The sequence below is a fragment of the Sciurus vulgaris genome, assembly GCF_902686455.1.
Source record: "Sciurus vulgaris genome assembly, chromosome: X".
NCBI classification, from domain to species: domain Eukaryota; kingdom Metazoa; phylum Chordata; class Mammalia; order Rodentia; family Sciuridae; genus Sciurus; species Sciurus vulgaris.
In genome coordinates this window covers 28,910,525-28,936,552 of record NC_136471.1, presented here as the reverse complement: position 1 = coordinate 28,936,552, position 26,028 = coordinate 28,910,525, and the positions used below count along the sequence as shown (strand labels likewise).

Sequence of the window (26,028 nt, the reverse complement as noted above, 5' to 3'; positions counted from 1 at the left end):
TGGAGAGAAAGAGACAGGAGCACAGCAAAGATAAAGAGGGGGAAGAAAAGCATGACAGTTCTAACAACTTGTACAACTTCATAACAATAGTGTGTATGTTTATATTTATGTATAGAACTTCCACAAGTTGGATGTTTGGCCTCCTGCCTTTAAGTTTATGATGCTTATAGCTGAAGAATTTCAGAACAAGAGATCGTAACATTAAGATTTTCAACTAAGGGGGTGGGGTTGTAGCTCAGTCATAGAACACTTGCCCAGCATGTGTGCGGCACTGGGTTTGATCCTCAGCACCACATTAAAATAAATAAATTAAAAAGTTAAATTTTCTTTTTCAACTGAAAAGAACAGCATTAGATTTGGGTCTACTTTTTCTTCTATTTGGTGAAGGGTCTCAGGTCTAATTCCTAGATCCTTGATCCATTTTGAGTTTTGTGCAGGGTGAGAGATAAAGATTTAATTTCATTTTACTGCATATGGATTTCCAGTTTTCCCAGCACCATTTGTTGAATAGGCTATCTTTTCTCCATTGAGTGTTTTTGACTCCTTTGCTAGTATGAGATAACTGTACTTATGTGGGTTTGTCTCTGTGTCTTCTACTCTGTACCATTGGTCTACCTGTCTATTTTAGTGCCAATACCATGCCATTTTTGTTACTATTGCTCTGTAGTACAGGTGAAGATCTGGTATTGTGATACCTCCTGCATCACTCTTCCTGCCCAGGATTGCTTTGGCTATTCTGGGTCTTTTGTTCTTCCAGATGAATTTCAAGATTGCTTTCTCTATTTCTATGAGGAATGTCACTGGGATTTTAATTGGAATTGTGTTAAATCTGTATGGTGCCTTTGGAAGTATGGCCATTTTGATAATATTAATTCTGCTTATCCAAGAACACAGGAGATCTTTCCATCATCTAAGGTTTTCCTCAATTTCTTGCTTTGATGTTCTGTAGTTTTCATTGTAGAGGTCTTTCACCTCTTTTGTTAGACTGATTCCCAAATATTTTTTTATGCTACTGTGAACAGAGTTGTTTTCCTCATTTCTCTTTCAGATGATTTATCGCTTATGAATAGAAATGCATCAGATTTATGTGTGCTGATTTTATATCCTGATATTTTGCTGAATTCATTTATTGGGTCTAGAAGTTTTCTGGTGGAGTTTTTTGGATCCTCTAAATATAGAATCATGTCATCGGCAAATAGTGACAGCTTGAGCCCAAATCTTCATCATGTTGCCTTAGGACCAGACTTCCTTAACAAGACCCCCATGGAGCAAGAAATAAAAGCAAGAATCAATAAATGGGATAGTTTCAAACTAAAAAGCTTTTTCTCAGCCAAGGAAACAATCAATAATGTAAAGAGAGCCTACAGAGTGGGAGAAAATCTTTTCCACACATACTTCAGATACAGCACTAATCACCAGAATTCATAAAGAACTTTCAAAACTTTTACACCAAAAATACAAAGAACCCAATCAATAAATGGGCTAAGGAACTGGGCAAACACTTTACAGAAGAAGATATACAGAAGATCAACAAATATATGAAAAAGTGCTCATCATCTCTAGTAATTAGAGAAATGCAAATTAAAACCACCCTAGGATTTCATGTAACTCCAATTAGAGTGGCTAATATCAAGAACACAAGAAATAGTAAATGTTGGCATGGATATGGGGGAAAAGGCAAACTCATACATTGCTGGTAGAGTTGCAAATTGGTGCAGCTACTCTGGAAAGCAGTATGAAGATTCCTCAAAAACTTGGAATGGACCCACCATTTGACCGAGCTATCCCACTCCTTGGTTTATACCCAAAGGACTTAAAATCAGCATACTACGGTGATACAGCCACATCAATGCTCGTAGCTGCTCAATTCACAATAGCTAGATTGTGGAACCAATTGAGATGCCCTTCAATTGATGAATGGATAAACAAACTGTGAGATATATATATATTCAGCCATAAAGAAGAATAAAATTACGGCATTTGCTAGTAAATGGATGGATTTGGAGAATATCATGCTAAGTGAAATAAGCCAAGCCCAAAAAACCAAAGGCTGAATGTTTTCTCTGATAAGTGGATGATGATACTTAATTGGGGTGGGGGGGGGCAAGAGAAGAATGGAGGAACTTTGGATGGTGCAGAGGAAGATGGGGAGGGAGGAGAGTGGGGGAAGGAAAGATAGTAGGCTAAGACAGACAGTATTACCCTATGTATATATATGATTACATGAACAGTATGAATCTACATTGTATACAACCACAGAAATGAAAAGTAGTTCCCCATTTGTGTACAATGAATCAAAATGCAGTCTGTGAAAATAAAAATAAAAATAAATAAAAAATAAAAAGGACAGCATTAGGTAGGTGAAAGTATAATAAGAGACAGGCTATTTACATAGTCTCAAAGTATCTCCCCATGAGATACACATTAACAACAAAGGAAGAAATAATAACTGCATAATAAAGAAACCTAGCAGCAAAGATCTTAATCAAGTGATCAAAGTTAACATCAATAGAGAAATAAATTGACTTCAAATGCTTCCTGATATGATGCACTGAGAAAGATCCAACTCTTGTTCTTTGAGCACAAACTAGTTAAAATCACTCATCCTTTTCAGACTATAAGGATCAAGATGGTGAAATATTGTTACACTTCCTTTTTATATAACTATCACATAGTAAATGGTACGTGATTATATTTAACTACTTAACAGAGTTCTTCAGAATACCTTTTCACAGCATAAATTTGTGAGCATTAAAACAATATACAGCCAATTAAAAGCCAAGTCAAGTTGGGCCTGGTAGCCCACACCTCTACTCCCAGCTACCTAAGGAGGCTGAGACAGAAGGATAGTGAGTTCTTAGTGAGACGCCATAAACAACAACAAAAAAGTAAAAGCCAAGTCAAATATTTCAGGCATCAATGGATTAATATATCACAGCTGTTAATCTTTCTATACAGTTACTCTTATTTAAAATTAAAATCAAATGTGATTACCAAACAATAGAGAAATCTGTATTTGAACTTATAACAATTTCTAGATCTTCTTTTGGGTGTTTTTTTTTTTTTTTTTAACAACTGAAAAGAAACGATATATTCTTTTCAGCTTCAAGGCCTTGAGTTGGGCAGTTTTCTCAAAGTATAAAAAGTGAACTATTCAAGAAAAATATCATTAAATTGGAATTGATCAAAATTATTTTTGTTCCTTTTCAAAAGACAAGATGAAAAGGCAAACCATACTGAAAAAAAATTTCAAAATCACATATTTGATAAAGGCCTTATACATATACCACAACATACAAAGAACTCTTAGAACTCAGTAATAAAAAGACAACACAATTTAAAAATGGGCAAGAAACACAGAAACTTCGCTAAAGATGATTACAAATGCAAATATGTTTATGAAATGATATTGAACATCACTAGTCAGCAGAGAGATGAACATTAAAAGTACAATGAGATACTACAACATACTCACTAGAATAACTGAAATTTGAGAAAGTGACAGTATCAAGTAGTGGTGAGGAAGTCTCAGACAATAGCTTCCATGAAGGCAAAATGGTATAGACGCTTTGGAACAGTCTGGCAATTCCTTATAAAATTAAACATACACTTACTGATGTGTCCCAGCAATCCCACCCCTGGTGACACAAAAACAAGTACCTCTCAAGTGTACAAGGTATCCAAAGCAGCTTTATTTATAAAAGCCCCCAACTAGTAACAACCTAAATGCCCATCAACTGGTGAATGGATAAATCCTGGTGTGTCTATATAATAGAGTATTATTCAGCAAAAGGAACTAATGTCATATGCAACATCTTGGATTAATTTCAAAAGCATCAAGTGATAAAAATCACATACAATTTCATTCATATGAAATTCTAGGAAAAGCAAAACTATAATGGACAGAAAGCCTATCAGAGGTTGCCAGGAACCAGCAATGTAGAAAGGAAACTGACTGCAAGGAAGCAAGAGGAAACTTTCTGAGAAATGAAAATATTTCACAGAATATTTTGGTGATGGTGGTGGTAGACATACTACTGCATAATTTGACAAAACTCTTTGATCCATAATTTAAGATTGAAGAAACTTACTGTATGTAAATTTTACCTCAAAGCTGGTTTTAAAAGTTAAAAAAACTGCATAAACATCATGCCTGGGGTGGTGACTTAAAAGGGGCGTACAAAGGAGACTGAGTTGCTGGTACTGTTCTATTTCTTGGCTTGGGTAGTAGAAATGTGTGTTAGTTTGGGAAAGGTCACTGAGCTATACAATTATGATGTGTGTTTTTCTGTGTTTTATTTTAATAAAACAGTTTGTTAAAAAATTAAGTAAGGGGCTAGGAGCACAGCTCGGTAGTACAGCATGTGCTTAGCATATGTGAAGCCCTGAGCTCAATCCCCAACATGAAAAATATAAGTAAAAAAATAAAACAGTGGGTCTTCACCAGTCTAAGGTTGAAAAGACTTCATAAAAATAACACTAATGACTCAAAACTGCAGTCAAGAAAATGGGTAGAAGACAAGGGAAAAGAATACTAAGTAACCATTATAAGGGGATTCAAAAGGTGGCCATTCATCAAAAGCTATTGGGGTTGGGGGGGAGACTTGACTAATAATATAGCTAGATTTGTTATACAGATAAACATGTCTATGGTTAGGACACAAAGGACTTATCACAAACCTCACTCAACCTTTTCTTAAATTAGGTTTATTTTTGTTTGTAGAAATGCTCATAAATAAAATATACTCAGAACATTTTCATTCCAACATTTAGTTTTCTATCATGAAGAAAAAGATGTTACTAACCTCCTTCATAAACGACTTGCCTATGCGCACCACTTTTGCAAACAAAATGGGATCGTGAGAAAGGTGAGGACCAAGGTAACAGAACATATTGAATACATCTCTCCTCAAATCTTCAAAGGTTTCTGCCTGCTTTGGTGCTCTCTTGTTTTGCAAAGCATTAACAGGTGAGCCTTTAGCACCTTTAGGAACACCAACTCTTTAAAAAGAAGAAAAAATTATAAATATATATACATTACACAATACCTGTCATTTTAAGTTAAAATAATCATCTTATTAAGTGAATCTTTCCTTGCTCACATTTACTTTCTGTATTTTAATCATGCCTAACTTTATTATACCAAATAATTCTCAACTTGTAGAAAAACAAAAATAATATTAATAAAATTAGAGTTCAGAGAAGAATGATCCAATTAAACACCTTAAGAAATAGAAATCAGAGAAATGCAGATCTCAAGTAATATTTAACATATATCATACAAAACTGTTTTAAATTAAACCTGGCCAGTATCGAGAATTTGGATATGAGAATGGGGAACAAAGGATGAACCTCAGATATACTAGAAAATGAAATTTAAAAAAAATAATATATATATACATACATATATAAAAAACAATACTAATTCACATCAAAAACAAAAATACTTAAATCTAGGCCCCACTACCTAGACTGAGTAAGGAGGAGGTGGTAGAGAAGGTGAGCTGCATAATAAGAGCGTATAATAATAAAAAGGACAGCTTGCCCAGAGTTCTCATCTGCTAAGCAGGTGTCCTGCTATGGAGTCACAAGGGTCACTCTATGAAAAAAAGCCTTCACGGTCCACAGCCCAGATGGCACTGAAGGCAGCATCCAGTAGCTATGTACCAGTCTCAAGGTTGAAACTTTTAAGGAAGGCTCTGATGTTCGGGGTTAAAGCCAGAGCTGATGCTAATACTGCTCCTAAGTACTCTGTAAGTAGGCTTAGGACTACAGAATTGTGACATAGTAACTAGGGATGATGAGAGTGGCTACAATAGTAATTTCCCAAACAGCAGCCTATATACCAGGATCTGAGATAAGACCAGCATAGTGGCAAAGTTCTTACTCAAGAGTCATTCAATCCAGGACAAAGGAACATTCCACTAAGTAAAAACCTCAGGAATTCTCTGCCTCCCAAGAAAAGAGGAAAAGTCAAAATCAGAAGAATACAGTTTTCACTCTCCATGGAGCAAACTCAACCTAGAAATTTAACCTATACTTTCCATAATACATTGCAGCACACATTCTAGAACCCTTGGCCTAGATGTTAGAAGTCACCCATTAACATATATCAGACTCATACACTGCATAGTTCTTATCTTTTGAGAAAATGTACTAAAACAGCTTGGTTTGAGGAGACAAGATAAATACACAGGTATTTTTGTTAGTCCTAAATTATTTCTACATCAACGGTTAGGTAAAGTATATGGTAACTTACCTTCGGTAGAGAGGCTCAATAGTGATGTGAATTAGCTTGCAAATAGCAAGGGCTATTAGTTTATGTGAGGCTGCATAGTATGGAGGCATCTGATCCATAATGTTCTGTGCATGTTGCCAATCACCAATCTTTAACAAGGCTTCCAACAAACCAAGTTTTTGGTTGTCAGGTGGCTAAAAATGAACAGGCACAACAAAGATGCTTAGAATATAGATATCAAGCAAGGTGGGGGGGGTACATGCCTGTAATCCCAGCAACTCAGGAGACCAAGCAGGAGGCTCACAAATTCAAGGTCAGCAACTGAGCCCCTGTTTCAAATTTTTTTAAAAAATGGGCTGGGGATATAACTCAGTGGTAGAGCCCCCCCCCACCGCCCCGGGTTCCATCCCCAGTACCAGAATAAAAAAAAGAAAGAAAGAAAGAAAAGGGGGGGGGGGGCAGAAAACCAGGATATGCTTTTCTATCTAGCAAACACAGGCATTACAGTTTATAAAATTAAAATTTAGTTCTACCTAATGTTATATTATACCACAGGGAACCAGAATTCATTTATCTTTGAGTATCCCATACACAATCGAATACATTTCTACATCAAATACATTTTAAAATTTTAAAAAGGCAGCCTCTTTTGGAAGGTACCATGTTGCTGGCTCTCTGCGGTTCCAAAATCCATGGATATTTGTCACCGCCTGCAGCAACAATTTGCACGGGTCTTATGGGTGGTGGAGTGGAAACTGAGGCACTTCTATCTTTCTCTTTAGTGCACTGCTTTCTTGCTTATTTATAGAGGATAGAGGAAATGAGGTTTACTTGCTTTGAGAGGAGAAAGAGAGAGAGACTTTGCTTAAGAGAGACGTTGAGAGAAGGACAGGCTTCGCTTAGAGTTTAGAAGAAGAGACTTGCTACACCTTAAAGTCCTGCATCCTGTGAACTAAGGGTATGTCCACCCAAGGTGCCCTAGTGATGCGTCTCAGTTCTCCGTTCCGCAATCTGCCTTCCGCCGCCCCTACTCGCTGCTACCGCGCGTGTCCTACTAGCTGCTGCTCTGTCTTTTCTTCTCTGGCTCCTGCCGCACCGTGCGTTATCTTGCTGCTTCTCTGCTAATGGCTGCTGTCTCTGTCTCACTCCGCCTATGCTTATATCACCTCCAGGAGGCGGAGAGCAGGGCCACGCCTCTTACGCAAAGATTAGGCGAGATGCTCCGAGCAGACAATTAGTGCTCGAGAACACATGCGCATACATTGTGTGCGTGGACGAGAAAATCACCTGAGTGTGCTTATGTCAATTAACCTCCTCACTGCCCATGTGATCAGGCGCCATCCCGGCACCGCCAACATGGCACAGCCCCCAACAGTACCATTTAGATTTTTTTTATTTATTTTTTTCAGTTATATATATTAGGATATATTTTGACATAATCACAAAAGCATGGAATATAATTTGCTCTAATTCAGCTCCCAGCACTTCCTCACTCCCTCTCTCTACTCTACTGTTGTTTCTGCAATTTATAGCTTTTTTTTTCCCAATGCATGTCTTTTGGATATACTTGATGTTGGGATTCACTGTGATATATTCGTGTGTGTGAATTCAAAAGTTTGGTCAGATTCAGTCCACAGTTCTTCCCTTTTCCCATTCCTCCTTCCTCCCCCTTAATCCCCTTCATCTACTCATATTTCCATTATCTTGATGAAATTCCCTCCTCATTTTATTTCCTCTAAGATTTTTTAAAAATCATTTCTACAAAATAATTATCTCCAAAATCAAGTTTTAGAAGGACCAAAATTAAGAAATCATGCTTACATAAGTTGATTAACTATTTTGTTATTATTCTAAATAATGCTAGTCTTACTAGAATAAAATTACATACCTTCTCTACTTTCTCCTCTTCTTTTTCCTTTTCTTTCTCTCGTTCATCCATTTTTTCAGAAGACAACACTACCATCGTAAGTTTTCTAACGATTTGCTTAGCTTCCACAATTTCTCGTTTGTGTTCATCCATGATGCAATTATCAGCTGGAAGAAGCTAAAAATGGTTTATTAGAATTTCATAAAACAGCTAATAACAACTACTTGCTCACATAGAAAGCAAACACTATCTGGTCTCAATTGATAAAAATGTAACTAAGAAGTATACTTATTTGTGACTATGATTTCCCCATCTAAGTTTCACTTAGTTCTTTTATTGAGCGTAACAATAAATGCAAGCAGATGAAGCATACCTTTGAGGTACATATACCCTTTAGGTACATGAATTTTGTACTTTAAAATCAAGTAGCATTTCAAAGTTTCACATCTTCTGTCTGATGGGTCCTAAATTACTACTACAACAATGATGCTTACCATTAAATTTATTAGTTTACCCCCAAGAAAATAAGAATCTGCTCCATTAAAAATATAACATATTTTCCTTTTAAAGACCAAATTCAAAATTAAATGAAGTAATGCATATAGATCAAATTTGGGAAGGGTGAGCTATTGATGAATCATTAAAATTATCAAGTAGAAAAATAATTAAGACTTTTATTCTATTTCCCACCCCACACCCCCTACTAGGGATTAAACTCAGGGTCTCACACACTAGGCAAGTGCTATAAAACTGAGCTACATCTCCAGCCTTTGTTTTTCATTTTCTAGGAATCTATCTGACCTAAGTCACAAACTAGTTTGTAAATTTTTCCAAAGAAAAATTAAGTATATAGAGTCAACTCTTCATTATGAGAAAGACTCATGTATCTCAAGTGTAGCCACCTTGCATGAGTGAAAGACAGTTAATGTAAACATTAAATATAATAACTCCAACAAAGAAAAATACAACCAACAAATCATTACTTAATAGCTTCTGGCAGGTACCTATGGTGAGCTACAAAAGAAGTGTTACTACCCCCCGCCAGGAATGCATAATCTAATTCAGTAGCTAAAACTAATGCAAAGTAAACAATAAACGAAAAGGTGAAATATTCAATATTGTGGACTCCATCCTGTTAGTTGAAAAAAGGGAGGGAGAGAGAAAAGTCACTATGGACTGGTGCAAAGAGGTAAGCAGAGACTTTTTGTCATTCTGTATGGTAAACACATCCTTATTGTTTCACTTATAGGCCTGGCCTACATCTTCCTCTCTTACCTGGACAACAGCAACTGCCTCTAAGGGGCAAACTATATGCTTCCTATAGTTATCTCAATTCCTAGATTTCTATTTTAACAACCTGTTTTTGGGGACAATATAAAGTCAGAACTATTTTGTCCTCCTAGCAAACACAATTTTATTATGAAGTTATCCTTTTATCTTTTCAGCAGAAAAGTCTCTTTTGTCTAACAATAATTCCTCTGTTATATTTTTCTTACTCTTTTACTTTCAATACTTTTTATCCTTGGGTTTTAGCTGTGTCTCACATAAACAATAAACTGGTGTTTAGCTCCCATCTGACAACCTTTGTCATCTTAATAGAAACACTTGGTCTGCTTGAATTTACTGTTAAGCACATCAGTACTTAATCTATCATTTTAAATCTTCCACTTGTTATGCCACACAACCTGTATCCTCAAACCTTCCTTTTCTGGCCAATTTTTCATATTCTGAGTTTGTAAATCATTTCTCCTCTTTATATTCTTAATGGCTCTCTCCATCCAAGACCTTTCTTACAGTTTAGGCTCAACCTACTTCTCTATCCTAAATCCCTGTACATATCACCCCTAGGCTCCAATCACTCTACATTTCCTAAAGGGATTAATGAAGTCCTTTCAAACCATGTCTTTATACTCAGTTAATTCTACCTACATAGCTTTTTACCTTTTAAACCTGTACAATTTCTACTCATCTATCAAGATTTTAGTTCCATATCACTAGTTTGGGAGAGTCTTCCAACACACACACGTGATCCCACAGCACCTTGTGAATATTTCCAATCAAGCACTTAATACACAATGCAAAATTTTTTATCTTTCTTGGTAGACTATGACTGCTTCCAAAGTAGAAACCAATTTTTACTCAAATTCATAGCCACAGTATACAAAAATGGGAACGAAGTTTTATAAAGAGATTTCAAAGGCAGCAAAGATGATATTAGCTTTGGACAAATATAAGTCCATAGGTATCCTAATGCGAAACCTAATAAAACAAAAATTTCTACACTGCAAACCTGGCTTTGTCTAAACTACAGGTCTTCTATCACAAGCATAAACTCTTCTCAATCTTGGATCCAGCAATAAAAGCACAGAAGTAGTCATTTATTACACAGAAAAATCATAAGAAGAGTATTTCTAAATATACTGAAATGAAAAACACTACTGGAGTTCCTCATTCGTCTTGAATGGCTAAGATTAAAGCACTGTAGATGGAAGGAAGAAGTACCTAGGTAATTTCACATTTCCCATAATCTATACATAGTAGAAAACCTAAAACCACATTGGTCAGAAGTTTGCCTTTCTTACCATGATAAACCCCTTGAGGATGATTTAAAGAACTTGAACTGCATACCCAACCTTGAATTCTACAGACTGACTATCTGATTTCCATCATTCATTAAATAATTAAATGCATTCACTTTATATAGTAAATGCAAAGAACGAATGTATTAAGGATTCAAAAAAAGAAGACTTGAGATCCTAGAACCAAACTTGGGAATGCTACCTGGCTGCCTACACCTCTTCCCCACTCCTGGGATGGACAACCAAATATTCTTAGCAGCCCACTTGACTTACATGTACATAAAGATCATCTAAATCAATAAGATTAAATTGCAGAAGTACTGCTGCAACTCTGTATAAAGATGATGGAGTCTCCCCATTTGGTTCCTTGAAAAACAAAAAGGAAAGTTTCTATTTAGTATATAAAGTACAACAATTAAGATTATATCCTTTATTAATCAATAATAAAAACAATTAAATTGAATAACTCAAAAATATACTTGCTCTTATCATACCAAACACCTGAATTTAGGACAAAGATTATCATGTCAGCATCCCTTTTTACATTGGAATATCTGATGAGCAAAAGGAAAATAAAATAGTTTCAAAAATAGACACCTTTTACAATACATGTTAATATTTAAATATAATCCGACAATTAAGTGAGATTTTATGCTGTGTAATATTTTGTCTGCATTTCTGCTTACACATGTGTTTTCTTGCTTTTTCAAGTAGTTCTCTCAGTGGACATGCAGATAAATAAGGCTGACAAATGTGGAAGTACAAAACCATCTGTATTTGATCTGCAATTTCCCCTTATACTTTCATTTCATTGGTTTTATGCTAAGTGTACCTGCTTGTCCACTGACTTTCCCCTTTAAAACAAGTATCTACACATATTACAGATGAATAAAATACAGAATGGCAAAGTCAATTCCAGGCCACCCATGAGGACACCACAAACACAAGGATCTTGGAATGGTGCCCTTTTTGAAGGTAATTTTTAAACTGCTAGGGTCAGAGGAGTAAAAAAGTGAAGGAAGAATAAAGCTATAACTAGCTTCAAATAAAATGTAAATGAAAAGCAAACAGTGACAACACATTACCCTATTATTCTACTAAACACTGAAAATAAAACTTCTAGAGCTAAGACTTCTTCCATAGTTGTGATGGGTAAACAGAGAATATGAAACTAACCAAACTAATACACTTCATTTAAAGAAGGCACTGTTTTGCTTTATTTTTAAGATGGCTAAGTCTTTGATTTAACAATAGTCTCTTTTTTTTTTTTTTTTTCGGTGCTGGGGATTGAACCCAGGGCCTTGTGCTTGCAAGGCGAGCACTCTACCAACTGAGCTATCTCCCCAGCCCAACAATAGTCTCTTGATTTCAAATGTTTACCAATGGTTATTTAGTATTTAAAAAAAAAAAACATATGGTGGTCAGGGTTTCAAAACAAACTCACAAAAACTTACTGACAACCTCCCCTCTATTACCTGACTTGAATGCACAAGTACCACTTTGATTATTCTCTTTATCCTCATTTAATAAACAAGTTACCACAAGAAGCCCCAGACTCAAAAGTCAAATATCAACTCCCACACTCTGATCCCCATATTATTCTGCACAATCCCAGTTGTCCTATTTCATTTTTCCACATTCTTAAAATACTTCTAAAGAGTCCTCTGGAATTCATGATCACACTCAGCAAAACTCCCTATATTCTGACCTCTCCTCTAAAGCTTCACACTACTTTGATGCTTGAACAGAGCTTGGCTCACTGTGAGAACACCTATGGCATGATTACTGTTATACTACCAGGCCCAGGTTGGTGTAGAATTGTTTCCATTATTATTTCCAGCTGCTTCTCCCTCTATCTTCCCTAAAGCCCTTCCAGCTTTGAATTTCATATCATTCACTACCCTTCATTACAGCTATGACCTAATTTCATTCTATTGTAGTCAGAAAATACTTTGTGTGATTTCAATTAAGTCTTGTTTTGGCTGGGTGTTGTGGCTTACGCCTGTAATCCCACTGGCTCAGGAGGCTAAGGTAGGAGGTCACAAGTTCAAAGCAAGTCTCACCAACTTAACAAGGCCCTAAGCAACTTAGCCCAGACCCTGTATCAAAATAAAATATAAAAAGGGCTGGGGCAGTGGCTCAGTGGTTATGCACCCCTGGGTCTAATCCCCACTATACACCCCCAGCAAAAAAAAAAAAAAAAAAAAAAAAAAAAAAGACTTGTTTTGTAATCTGACATATGGTCTATGCTGCAGAACATTCCATGTAAATTGAGAAAAACGTATTCTGTTGTTGAATATTCTATATATGTCTGTCAGACCTAATGGCTTATTTTTCAAGTCTTTTATTTCCCTACTTTTGTCTAGCTCTTTTAACCATGAATGAGAGTAGGATACAGAAATGTCCAATAATTATAACTTTCCTCCAATTCTATCAATGTTTGCTTCACAGACTTAGGGGACCTGGTGTTTAGCACATATATGTTTATACCTATTATATCTTTATATTTTGTCCATTTTATCAACATATAAAGTCCTTCATTATCTTGTAAAAAAATTTTGCCTTGAAATCTATTTTGTCTATCTACTCACCTCAGCTTTTTCCTTCATAGTGTTTGCATGGAATATCTTTTTCAATACTTTCACTTTCAAATTTTGTGTATCAATTTTGCTATAAAGTGAGTTTCTTATAGAAAACATTGCTGGATCACACATTCTGCCAAATTCTGCCTTATTTAAAACTATTTTAAATTCACTATTTAAAGTGAGTTTTAATCTACTTACATTTAAAATAATTATTGATAAGGACAGACATCTGGCATTTTGCTATTTGTTTTCTATTTGTCATACTTATTTTGTTACTCATTTCCTCCATTAATGCCTTCTTTCATGTTTGATTACATTGTGGGTATGTGCCATTTTGATCCCTTCTTTTCCTTTTCTGTTTTTGTTTCCCTTAGTGATTAGCTTGGATACTGCAATTAATACTTTAAACTCAGAACAATATAGTTTGAATAAAAACCAACTGTGCTTCATGGGTATTTAAAAAGTCTCTACCTATATCTCTCTCCTTCCCTCTTTAAATTGCCAATCACAAATCACATCTTCATACAGTGTGCCAGATACCAGATTAATTATTGTTTTATGTCTTTTTGTAAATCATACAGGGAAAAAAAGAGGAGTTATAAACTAAAAGTATAATAATACTGGCTTTTGTATTTTACTTATGTAGTTACCTTTGCCAGTGTTCTTTATTTCTTCATATGGCTTCAAGTTATTGTCTAAAGTCCTTTCATTTCAGCATAAAGACTAACATTTACCATAGGGCAGGTCCATCAGCAACAATATACCTTGGCTTTGTTTATCAAGATTTCTCACTTTTCAGAGACAATTTTGCAAAACAGAACTCTTGATTTGTTTCCTTTATCACTATATATATGCCATTATCCCTGCCTTCTGATCTCCATGGTTTCCAAAGAGAAATTAGGTGTCAATTTTTCTAAGGATCCTTTGCACTGATGGGTATCTTTCTTACCATTCACAATATTCAATTTTTGTCTTGGTCTTTCAAAAATTTCAATGTCGCAGTGTGGATTTTTAAGTTTATCCTGCTGCTGAGATGTACAGATTCATATCTTTCATCAAATTTGGGAAGTTTTCAACCATTATTTCTTCAAATATTCCACTTGTCCCTTTCTCTCTCTCTTCTCCCTCTAGGATTCCCATGATGCATATATGGTACACCTCATGGTATCCTCTTAGGCTCAGTTAATTTTTCTTCATTTTTTATCTCTTTCTGCTCCTCATACTGGATAACCTCACTTGATTTATCAAGTTGGCTGACCATTCCTTATGCCTGCTCAAATCTGTTGAACCACTTTGGTGATTTTTCCATTTGAATTACTGTACCATTTAACTCTACAATCTCTCTTTGGTTCCTTTTCATAAAATTTTTATCTTTTTATTGTTATTCTCTATTTAATGAGACAGCACTCTAGTTTTCATAAGAATATCTACATATATTGATTTAAATTCTTTATCTAGTATGTCCCTTACCTGGGGTACCTCAGACACAGTTTCTATTAACTTTTGTCTTGTGAATAAGTCATACTTTCTTTCCATGCTTCATTATGTTTTATTGAATACTAGACATGTTGAACATTATGTAACAACTCTAGAAATCAGATTTTCCATCCCATCCCCAAAGATTTGTTGATAGTGCTTGGTGGTTTATTGATGTTTGCATATTTAGTGACTTTGCTAACCTTTTTATAAAATCTATATTCTGTGTCATTTTGGCCACTAAAATCTTTCTGTTAGCTTCAAAAGTAGATTGACAATTTTATTTAAGATCTGTAGCAAACAAACGGGGAGCTGTCCCAGTCTTCACAGATTGACGCAGTGTTAAGGCACTGTTTTGCCAGGTCCTTCTTGATCAGAGCATACCAACCAAAGGAGAAAGCTTAGGGTTTTCTCAGGCCTTTCCTAACCATGTGTTTAGCTCTGGTCATGGCATGGCCTTTTAAGTTTCCTGGTATATGCAGAAGTTTTATAAAAGTCCATATTTTTCCATTTATCTCTTTTTCTAACTTCTTCCCTCCCAGGCTTTTAAATCTCACTAGTATTTGTCTCAATTTGCTCTAGGCTGCTACAGCCAGTAGTTGTGCCTTCAAATACTTGGCAAAAACAGCCGCAGTCATGGGAATAAGCTCAGTTAAGAGAAACAAAGGCAGGTCATCCTACTGGTCCCTCAGGGAGCAGCCAGACAGATGGAGACCCATAAATACAATTCTTTGAAAATAATAGGGGCTGGGGATATAGCTCAGTTGGTAGAGTGCTTGCCTTGCAAGCACAAGGCCCTGGGTTCAATCCCCTGGGTTCAATCCCCAGCACCGCAAAAAAAAAAAAAAAAAAAAAGAAAGAAAGAAAGAAAGAAAATACTTTCCTCCCTCTGGCATTAGCAACCTGCACGAGAAGTGTGGAATTCTATCGTTACAGTCACTGTTGCTCTGGATATGGGGGGCAGTAGGCAGATAATTAAACTGTCCTAACATTCTTTTATCCCACAGTTATAACTTCATTCCTCAAAAACCTTTCCCTGGATATTAAAAGATTTTTTACTAGATTCTAGAACTCTGCAAAGTTGATTGACAGTTTTTGCCAGTTCATTAGTTGTTTCTGTAAAGGGACAGAGCTCTGGAGTTCCCTACTATGCTATTTTCAGTGATATCCTGTCGCTGCCATCTGTAGACCCCTGAGTTTCTCTTTCATTTCTGACTTTCCCTTCACTTCTGACTCACTATCACTCTAACTATACATTTTTTTTTTCCCTCATGAAGACAAGAATCTCAGTGTGTTGCCCAGGCTTGTCTTGAACTTTTGGACTCAACTGGTCCTTCTGTCTCAGCCTCCTGAGAATCTGATTCTATAAGTGTATGCTACTACACCTGATTCCCTCCTTCCTAACTTTTAGAAATTTTCATATGCAAACAAGAACTTCTTCTACCACGTTAGTCTCTTAGTTCCTTGAATTCCTTCATCTCTTTCAAACACCTTCTCCTTTACATTATGCTAGCTAGCTATTCACTCCATATCCTAAACCTTAATATCACCAATAGCTAGAACCTCTCAACGCCAATTTCATATATCAAGCCTCAAGGGCACCCTGAATGCTGCTGACCAACTATGCTATATTTGTCTCATCCATTCACTCAAGAACTTCCTACCTTCTCTAAACTCCAATACCTCTCCTTCCCGCCCCCCCCCCACAATGACGACTTTATTTTTCCATTTCAATAAGAAAATTAGAATAATAAATTGGGCTTCTACAATCTCCCACAATCACATTTACCCACCTACCAACAACTGAATCTACATATGCTGTCTTCCCACCTGCTACTATAGGTGAACTCTTTTTGCTTCTATTTTAAAAGTCAACTCCATCTACTTAAGCATGAAACTTCATTCTATCATATTCAAAAATAAACTGCTCCAAAGCCAGGAACAATGGTGTATTACCTGTAACCCAGCTACTCACAAAGCTGAAGACAGATAATCACTAATTCAAGGTCAGCCTGGGCACCTTAGGAAAACCCTGTTTCAAATTTTTTTAAAAAATAAATGGGGGTATAACTCAGGGCTAGTGCAACTACCTAGAATGCAGAGGACCAATCCACAACACCGAAAAAGGAAAGGAAGGGCGGTAAGAGCAGGGTTAAGGAAGGGAAAAGTGAGGGAAAGGGAAAGGAAAATATACTGCCCCAATAATTCTCTTCTCTATTTTCTTTGTTGTTGTTTGTGATGGTTGTTTTGTTATTCACATTACTGGTGACAACCAAGGGCCTAGCACATGCTGGGCAAGTACTCTACCAGTAAGCTTTACCCTGTCCCTTTTTGTATTTTATTTTGAGATGGGGCCTCTGCTAAGCTACCCATGCTGGCCTCAAACTTGTGATCCTCCTACCTCAGCCTCCGAAGTAGCTTGGCAGATTCCCCCTTTCTACTCAATCATTCCCATATGCACACAAATGTGTTCTCTCTCCCCCACCTTTACAAAAAAAAAAGAAATTTCTCCTGCAGTCATTTCCTCTGCCATGACCACCCCATGTGTCTGCATGCCTCTATAGTAACTGTTTGACAGAGCTGTTGATTCTCACTGTCTCCAATTCTACTCTTCCTATTATCTCTTACTACAACCCCACTCCACCAAAATAGCTCACTGTTACTTCACGAATGATAAATTCAATAGTCAATTTTCAGTCCTTAAATGTCAGAAACATTTGACAGAGTTTGTCACTTCTTCCTCTAGTAAGCTTCCAAAATGCATTTTCTTTGTTTTCCTCTTACATGTTGTTCCTTCTCCACCTTTTCTGCTGGTTCCTCTCCTTCTCTCAGACCCCTCAACAAATGAAGTGCCCCAGTGGTCAGTCCTTGGGTCTCTCCTCCTATTTCTCTCTATATCCAATTTTTGCTGACTTCATCCAATATCACAACTTTAAATAGCATTTATATGCTTTTGATACACATATTTCTATTTGTAGCACAGTCCTTTCTTCTGAACACCAGATTGGTACATCCAGTTATTGATTCAGACTGTTATTTATCAGGTTCAAATATCAGTTATTTATACTTGGATATGTAACATACCTCAAAATTAACACATACACAACTGAATTATACATTCCCACCTCTGAACCCATTCCACCTGAAATGTTCCCTATCTCAATTGATAACACAATCTGTATAGCTGCTCAATCCAAAAAAATTTCTGATCAGTCCTCAACACTACTTTCTCACATCCTGCATCCAATCCATCAACAAATACTATTGGCTCTATCTTCAAAATATATTTAGAATCTCATCAACATCTACTGCTACCACAATCAGATGGATCCTGTGAAAATTTAAGTCAACACAAATATGCACTAGCACACCCTCCCCTCCCCCCCACACCATTCATATCACAATTGGAGGTTGCTATTAAAGAAACTCTTTACTCTGATAGCTGGTAATTAATGGGAAAAACTAAAGTAAACGTCTTGACTTTCCAGTAGAAACTGCATTTTTAAGGAAACCAAAAGGCCTGAGCAGATAAAGGGCAGCTCTTCGTTGTTGAATGACAGCTAAGATTATAGAGGTAAATTAGCATTAGTAAATCAGTCATTTAGAACCTCTAAGAAAAAACATGGCTCAAACAAGGATTATCCATGGATTATAAACCATTTAATGTAAGGTTGATGAGGAACTGAATGTTCACATGATGTCATAGTACTAACCTGCAGATACCCTTGCTATTGATGGGAGGGGAAATGTCACTGTATACTGGAGGCATCAGACTGCCACCATTACTGAACAATTTAGTCATTAGATTTATGTAATATACAACATTATAACCATATATTTTGTCATTAATTATTTTACTGAGTATAATCAAGCCTTTAGATCTAACTCCAAGTATATAAGAAATCCAGGGACAAAGAACAAATTAATTCAACTGTGAAAAAGCAATTATATAAATCCAAAAGGTGGAGCCTTCTAGGGAATTGCCTTGTCAATATTTCAATGCTGTGGAACAGGAGGAGCTGAGCTAAATTAAGAAAGACTGAAAACTCTTTCTCCTTGTTTACTAATAATAGTCTCAGCACCTAGTACCCAAGAGGTGTTCAATCAACATTTCTTAAATGAATGAATTTGGGGTGTGAATAGGGCTTGAGCGTGTTACCACTGTGTTTTCAATCCAGAAATCAAGGGGTTGTGACATAGGTGAAAGCCATGATCTCCTTTCCTGTGGCAAGACAACTCCAGTCAAGCTTGCCTGTTAGTACCCTCACACTTCTTAGTACTTCCTTCCTCCTGTTCTTTGTGCTGTCCCTTAACCCTGTATTGTCCCTCAAACCTATGAAAGGAACAGAGAAGATATGCCTGCCTTATTCTTCAAAATGATCATGTGCTTTAAAACTGCTTACATCTTCTATTGTCCTTCTAAGTCAAAACATTCAGTATAACTATTAGAATATCTCCCTTGGTGACATCATAGTAGAAAAATTTAGCTCTGCCTACAGAAGCCTACTGATCCAAATAATTCCCAATTGCTCAAAATGTGGGTAGGAAGAAAGGAGAGTAAACATCTTCAGAGAGTCATGGGAAAGGGGGATGGTGGAGTTAGGCAAAGTACCAATATACACAGATTGACCACACATGCCTGGGAGCCAATTCTCAAGGATATATCCCCTAAGAAGTTCTTGATTTTCATAGTTTTCCTTACTTTTTTCCCAGAACACAAATTAACTAAAATCCCTGACATTTCTTCTTCTACCTTTAGTGGCCCTTGAGACAACAGATTCTCACACGGAAAAAAACAGCAATAGAAACAATTTTTCTATTGCAATTAGAATAGAAATAACATTAGCAATAGAAAAAAATGTTTCTAGCAATAGAAACAGTAGAGTGTTACATAAAGTAATATGAGACCCACTCCCTCCAATAACCTATTATTTCTAAATCAGGTATTTTTTGGCTGAATACTTCTTATATAAGAAAAAAATGCCCATTATCTACAAGAAAAGGCTTATTTGAATACTGTCAGGCACTTCCCCCAGTATACTTTAATTCAGCTTTCAAAAAAAGGCTACATAGGAATATTTTCATATAAGATTTTTGTTTCTAAAACCAACCACTGAGCTAACTTGATATTACACAGTAGGTCATGATTATTCACTGGGATATACTCTAAAATCTATAGTACCTGAAACCCTAACATATGTTCTAATAAATCATGCCCAAAGTTAAATTTTGGCTACCCTTTTAGTACAGAGGTTGGCTTCATGTTCTCAAACCCAAAGCAATCGTGCTGCCTCTTAAAATCTAATAGAGTACTTAAATCTCTGTTTCCTTATACTAAGTGTTTTCTTAGGTTCCTGACAGGAAAAGGAATAGCTGCCATTGCTAGTTTTTAAACAAATGTATAGTACTCTCTTGCCCAAAGACCCTGCCATGCATCTTGTTCAGGCTTAAAAGCTATGCTTTTAAATTCTGATCTGCTTTATCTTCTATCTTCTGGAGCATTCTGGGGAATACAAAATTAAAAGATAAGCAGAGGCAGTAGGTGCTATATCATTTGAGAATCCAAAAAGGAATCCTCTTATTATCCTAAACACAAGCTCCAAGAGTACAAGGATAGACATTCCTCTTCAACAGAGTACCATCAGTGCCTAACAAAGGAACAAGATAAATATTCAATGAATGAGAATTTTTTGACTAGTTGATTATCCCAGGCAAGTAGAAACATTAGCAAAGCTGTACCAAAAGTACAGTGGAGGCCTTATTACATTAAAATCTTCCCTGCTCTCAAGAGAATTATCTTTGTAAAACATGGAGCACTCATTTACAATTAGTAAACATTTACCTTAGGCTGAGCAATAAACTAATCCCAGACATTAATAAAACACAGAACCTGCCCTATATGGTTCACAATCTGGCAAAAAAAAAAAAGTTTATTCTAATATAACCTGTTAAAGTATTAGAAATGTATGTGTCCAGTTTGATGAGAATATAGATTAAGAAGGGATCAATTCTGCACAGTTAACGTGCCAGCTACGACTTTACAGAGCAAGTAGCACATTTATTCTTAAAGAATAAATAGGAGTTCACTAAAAGATGAAGAGAAGTTTTTCTAGTAATAAGGAACTGCATGAACAAAAGTTCATAGCAGTGTCTACACCTAAATGCAGGAAACAGCAAGTCATTTAATAATGACTAGAATATGAGATTTAAGAAAAAAATGACTGGGATAAGTGGGGAAAAAAGAACAGTGCCAGACTGTGATGAGCTGCTTCTGACACTCATAGAAATTAATTTCATCCTACAAGCAAAGATTTTTGAAACTCAGTTAAATCTCTTTTAAGAAAGTAAGTGATAATATGAAAGATGGATTTGAAAGAGAAATAACCAGAGGCACAGATTAGCTTGAAAAATTATGTAAGATATGCCTCAAGTATTTATTCATGTCCATAAAAAAATTCCAATAGCCATTTCCTATACAATAAAATTCTAACAGTTGACACAATATTCAAGGCCTATGTATGACAACTAAAGTACACCTACCTTTCTAAAGTCATTTTCTGTCCCTTCCTTTCCCATTTTATAATCCAGGCACATTCTAGACCTGGACCATTCTTTCAAACAGTTATGTATATTCACACTACCACATCTTCACTCTCACACTGCTTACCACTCCTGCATAGAAAACTCACAACTAACTCCTACTCATTCTTTAAGGACCAGATTTTTTTAAAAAAAGTTACATCAATAAAAGTCTTCCCTGACTCCATCTCTTATGAGGCAAAATTTAATCATGCTTTCTTCTAGGTTTTCATACATCATTCCTACTACTAGTATAGTACTTGTTATATGTGTCATTAGCTCTCTATTGATCTATTTCCCCTGCTAGAATGTCTGAGTGGAAACCAATCATTTATAAATGAAACTCAAATTAAATTATACACAAAAGTATGAATTTAACCTACATATACATATATACATACATATATATATATATATATTTATTTATTTTTTTTACCTGGTAAAACTTGAATTTGAACCCAAGAATATGACACAGTGTTTGCGGTTCACACATACTCATGTAAGATTCTAATAAAGATATAAAGAAGTCATCGTGTTCTGGCCTGCATTCAAACACTTCTAAAATGACATCCAAAACTCTATTGGGATCCAGATTAAAGCATCCTGTAACAGATGAGATATATAAAAATTCAAAAGTGATTATATGTCATTTCTAATGAAGTCATTAATTTTCAGGGATAACTTATATAGCAAAATAAAAAGTTTTAAAAACAACTTCTTTTTAAAAGTTTGCTTCCCCTCCATTGGAGGGAAATCTTCCTAACTTTCAAAATCATAAAAAAGAACACTATGCATTTTATAGATGAGAAAGTGACTTGCCCAGAATCACAGAATGTGCTAATGACAGGACTGGGCTGTAGCCTAGATCCTGTGATATTAGTCAAATAAATATGCTTCTATGCCATACTATCTCATCAATTCTTGATTACTCAGATTAGTGAAAGAGATCCACATTACTAATTCTTAGCAAAATAGGAAAAATCAAACAATGCATTTTATAACTTAAGCAGCTAAAGGGATTTTTAAAAATGTTTTAGGAAGAAGTATATAAAACATTGATATACAATTAAAGTTTAGGTTCATGAAATTGGACCATCATTTTTAGAATCATGATTAGTTTATCTTACATACACAAAAGAGCTACAAATTATACTTGTACCACTGATTTATATTGATAGTTTTTTGGTAACATCCTAAAGGAAAAATTGGTAGACTACTGATAGTAAAGAGATCAGAGAACACCAAGGGAATTGGGGACATGACAAAGGAGTTTGATTTAAAAAAAAAAAAAAAAAAAAAAAAGGAAGAAAACAATCAACCTAGGGAAAGGAAGAGAAAAAAGAAACACTGACTAGGTATCCATGTCTACTTATCCATGCTCATCTCCTAGTGTGATCTAAAAAGGGGCAATTGGACCTGATCTTAGTAAACATTCCTAACAGCCTCCCTACCCTGTTATTAATTCTATATGAATTCAGCTTCAGCTATTACCACAATAATATTATAGTGAAGTCACATCATATATACATTTAAGTTACAAGAATTCAACCATCTGCACACGGCAAAAAACGAGAGATAATGCAAATGACATAAGCAATTCTATACACCTTTCCTCTCAATGAAACATATTCTTATGACCCAGAGTGAACAGGTGATATCAATCTGCTATTCCCTTAGTTTATGTCAGTTCCCACATGCCTTGAACAAATCTGAATGGGATTCTAATATTGTAAATTATGTATTTTTTTCATTAGACATAGCCCCTAAATGCAAGCTAACCACTTCATTGGGTCAGCAAAGAAACAGTGGTTTCTTCCAATGGTAAAGAACTGTGTTGAACTTAGGGGGATATATGAGGTTAAATATTCGAACCTTATGAATAGTCAACTGAGGGGATTTTTCCAAGAAAACTCTTATATAACCTATTCCTGCCCCAATCCTTTTATAAGGATCTTCAGAGTTACTTATACTAACTCCACACTTATTTTATTAAATGCCATAAAACTAAACATCTGTTTCATAGTATTTTACCAATCGCTTAGAAAACCAAATACTCCAAATACAAGTATTTTTTTCCTCTTTATGCAACTCAAATTTAAGAACACGTTTTCTTCCATTTCTCATACTAAGGAAAAAAAAAAGAGGGTAAGAACATGATCATCTCCTTCCAAAAACAGTTCCAAATTTTGTACATTATCCAAAAAGATGTTTTCCAAAAGTTGTGGAGAAATAACTCTGAAATATTTTGCCTCCCTCTATACCTCCAAACTGCTGCTAGTGGGAATATAAAATTATACAACTCCTTTGTTAAACTTGCAGTTTCTTTAAAGATTAACATACCACATGACCCAGTCATTTCATTCCTAGGTTACTTACCCAAGAGAAAGAAATAACTATGTCAATACAAAGACTTGTATATAAATGTTGACAGTAGCATTATTTGTAAGAGGAAACACTCCCAAATGTCCACAAACATGTGAATGGATAGACAAACCGTATAGTACAAGGGTAGCATGCATAGTCAAATACTGCTGGGTAATAAAAAAGGTATTGATAGGCACCAATACAGAAGCGTACAAAATAATTATGCTAAAATAGTAATAATGCTGAATGAAATAAGCCAGACAAGAAAAAGCAAACTAATCTAACGTGACAGAAAGCAGATCTATGGTGGCCTAGGGAGAAGGAAAGGAGGAGTGATGGAAAATAATACAAAAGACAAAAGGGCATTTGAAGGGAAATGATAGAAATATGCACTATCGTGTTTGGGGTGATGTTTTCACAGATGTATACATAAATGTGTACATTAATTATGCCTCAATGAAACTGAAAAACTACAATCAAATTGCTGTAACACTGATGAGATTATGGAAGTAAGATCTAGTAAGTTCTTCAATCTTATAACAACTTCATGTAATACAAAATCACTAGGTCTGTGGCTACAGCTCAGTGGTAGAGCACTTGTCTAGCATGTGAGAGGCCCTGGGTTCAATCCCCAGGACCATAAAAGAATTTTAAAAACAACACAAAATCACTAAGTAAAAAGGAATAACACTATATCTCTATAGGACCAAAGAGACACTGAATAAGATTTTCAAAAGTGGCTGGCCAACAGTCAAACATCAAGCCACATAGATAAAACTTGTGATTAAGGACTAGAACGGCAACATGTTTGACAGAAATCTATTAAGCATTTTATTCACATTACTTTGAAGTTTATATTTTCAAGACAATGAACTGACATGTTCTGTTTAACAGTATTACTTCATCAAGGGTATTCTATCGGTAATCTTTTTGCTGTTAACTACCCATTTCTTTCCAGGCTCAATTAAGGCAGTAATCTGGAAGAAGAGAGATATACTTTTATTTATAACATATCACAAAAGAAAAACTGGACACTACTAAATACCTCACTGTCTTAAGTTACTCCAATCAATTCCATCTATAAAAGTAGCCAAACTGAAGGTTTAAAAAATTTTTTTGAATCTCAATATGTTAAGTAACAGTTAACCTATTTCACACATAATGAGATTCTAATAACAATAAGCTTGACTACGCAAAAAAATACTTTTTCTAATGGCAGCTGTGATAGAACACAGACACTCTTATGTTAAGGCATCTTATAAAGGCTTTTCTCTACTTCAAGCATCAATAGACAAGTGATCTTGAGAGGAATCGTAAGGCTGGCTCCCTACCTATACCGCCAGTTACATTAAGGAATATACACACACCAAGTGTCTTTGGAGGAACAAACAGGAAACCATACCAGAAGGGAACAAGCAGAAAAATAAAGAAATGACAAACTGTAATGGCTACAGATTCATTAATTCATTTAAATAACTACCCACTATGTGCCAGATCCCTCTATCCTTAAGAAGAGTTCACACTTTTTGCATGATAGATACTGGAAGAAATGCACTGCAAAATAACTGTAGCTTCCCAAAGATGGACCAGATGGTCACTATATTAGAGTGTGATTACAACAAGAGGCAAGAAATATGATTAAACTGACAATGGCTGTTGTAGGAATAAGGCCAAATTGAAATTCTTAGCAGGAAAATAACAGACCAAGATAATACTGTGAACATGACTGCAAGAGATGTTCAACTTACACATTTCAGACAAGAATACAACATTACAGATTCAATCATCATATCCCTGACAGAATGAACCTTATGAGACAGAGAAAAACCATGTTCTTAACAAAAGGAAATCATTTGGAATCTGGAAAGAATTCCTTTAGAAACAAGCTAATAAAAATCTATGCATGATTATAGCCCAGTGGGTCAAAGGCCAGAGTATTCATATGTTGAAGACTTTCAAATTAGAACCATTTTTACATGTATACAGTTTATTCACAACTGTCATGTACATAGTGGACAAACTGAGTCTATACTTGAAACATCTAGTCTGTCTAGAAGTTTAGAAATAACCAGTGTATATTAAATACAGAGGTAGTAAAATATCACTTTGTAAATATCTCTTTGCTAAAATTCCTATGAAATATTGTCTTTGGAGAATGGAACTGTTCAACCACCACTGTGAGCAGTATAGTACCATCTGTACTTATTCAGTGATGTGGAGGAGGTGGGAGGGAAGCAATTCCAAAAAGTAGTATGTTAGTGTGTTCATACTTGAACATTTTCAGATATCAGTTTTCTGTATGTTTTGTGCAATTTGATTTGCTGTGTATATAATGTATAT

General features: G+C 35.5%; 1 protein-coding gene across 9 annotated transcripts in view; it reads right to left on the bottom strand.

The window, feature by feature from the left end:
- THOC2 (THO complex subunit 2) overlaps positions 1-26,028 on the bottom strand; it is a gene marked incomplete at its 3' end in the record, with an annotated part of 110,517 nt that overhangs the window by 46,672 nt on the left and 37,817 nt on the right. For all 9 annotated transcript variants that reach the window (XR_013761057.1, XR_013761058.1, XR_013761059.1 and 6 more), the window contains exons 8-12: positions 21,761-21,927; positions 10,958-11,050; positions 8,127-8,282; positions 6,260-6,432; positions 4,806-5,001 (exon numbers count right to left, since the gene is read on the bottom strand). Coding sequence is in view for 6 of the 9 variants with exons in the window: in XM_079123337.1 (XP_078979463.1) it covers positions 4,806-5,001; positions 6,260-6,432; positions 8,127-8,282; positions 10,958-11,050; positions 21,761-21,927 (785 nt within the window). The remainder of the gene's footprint in view (positions 1-4,805; positions 5,002-6,259; positions 6,433-8,126; positions 8,283-10,957; positions 11,051-21,760; positions 21,928-26,028) is intronic.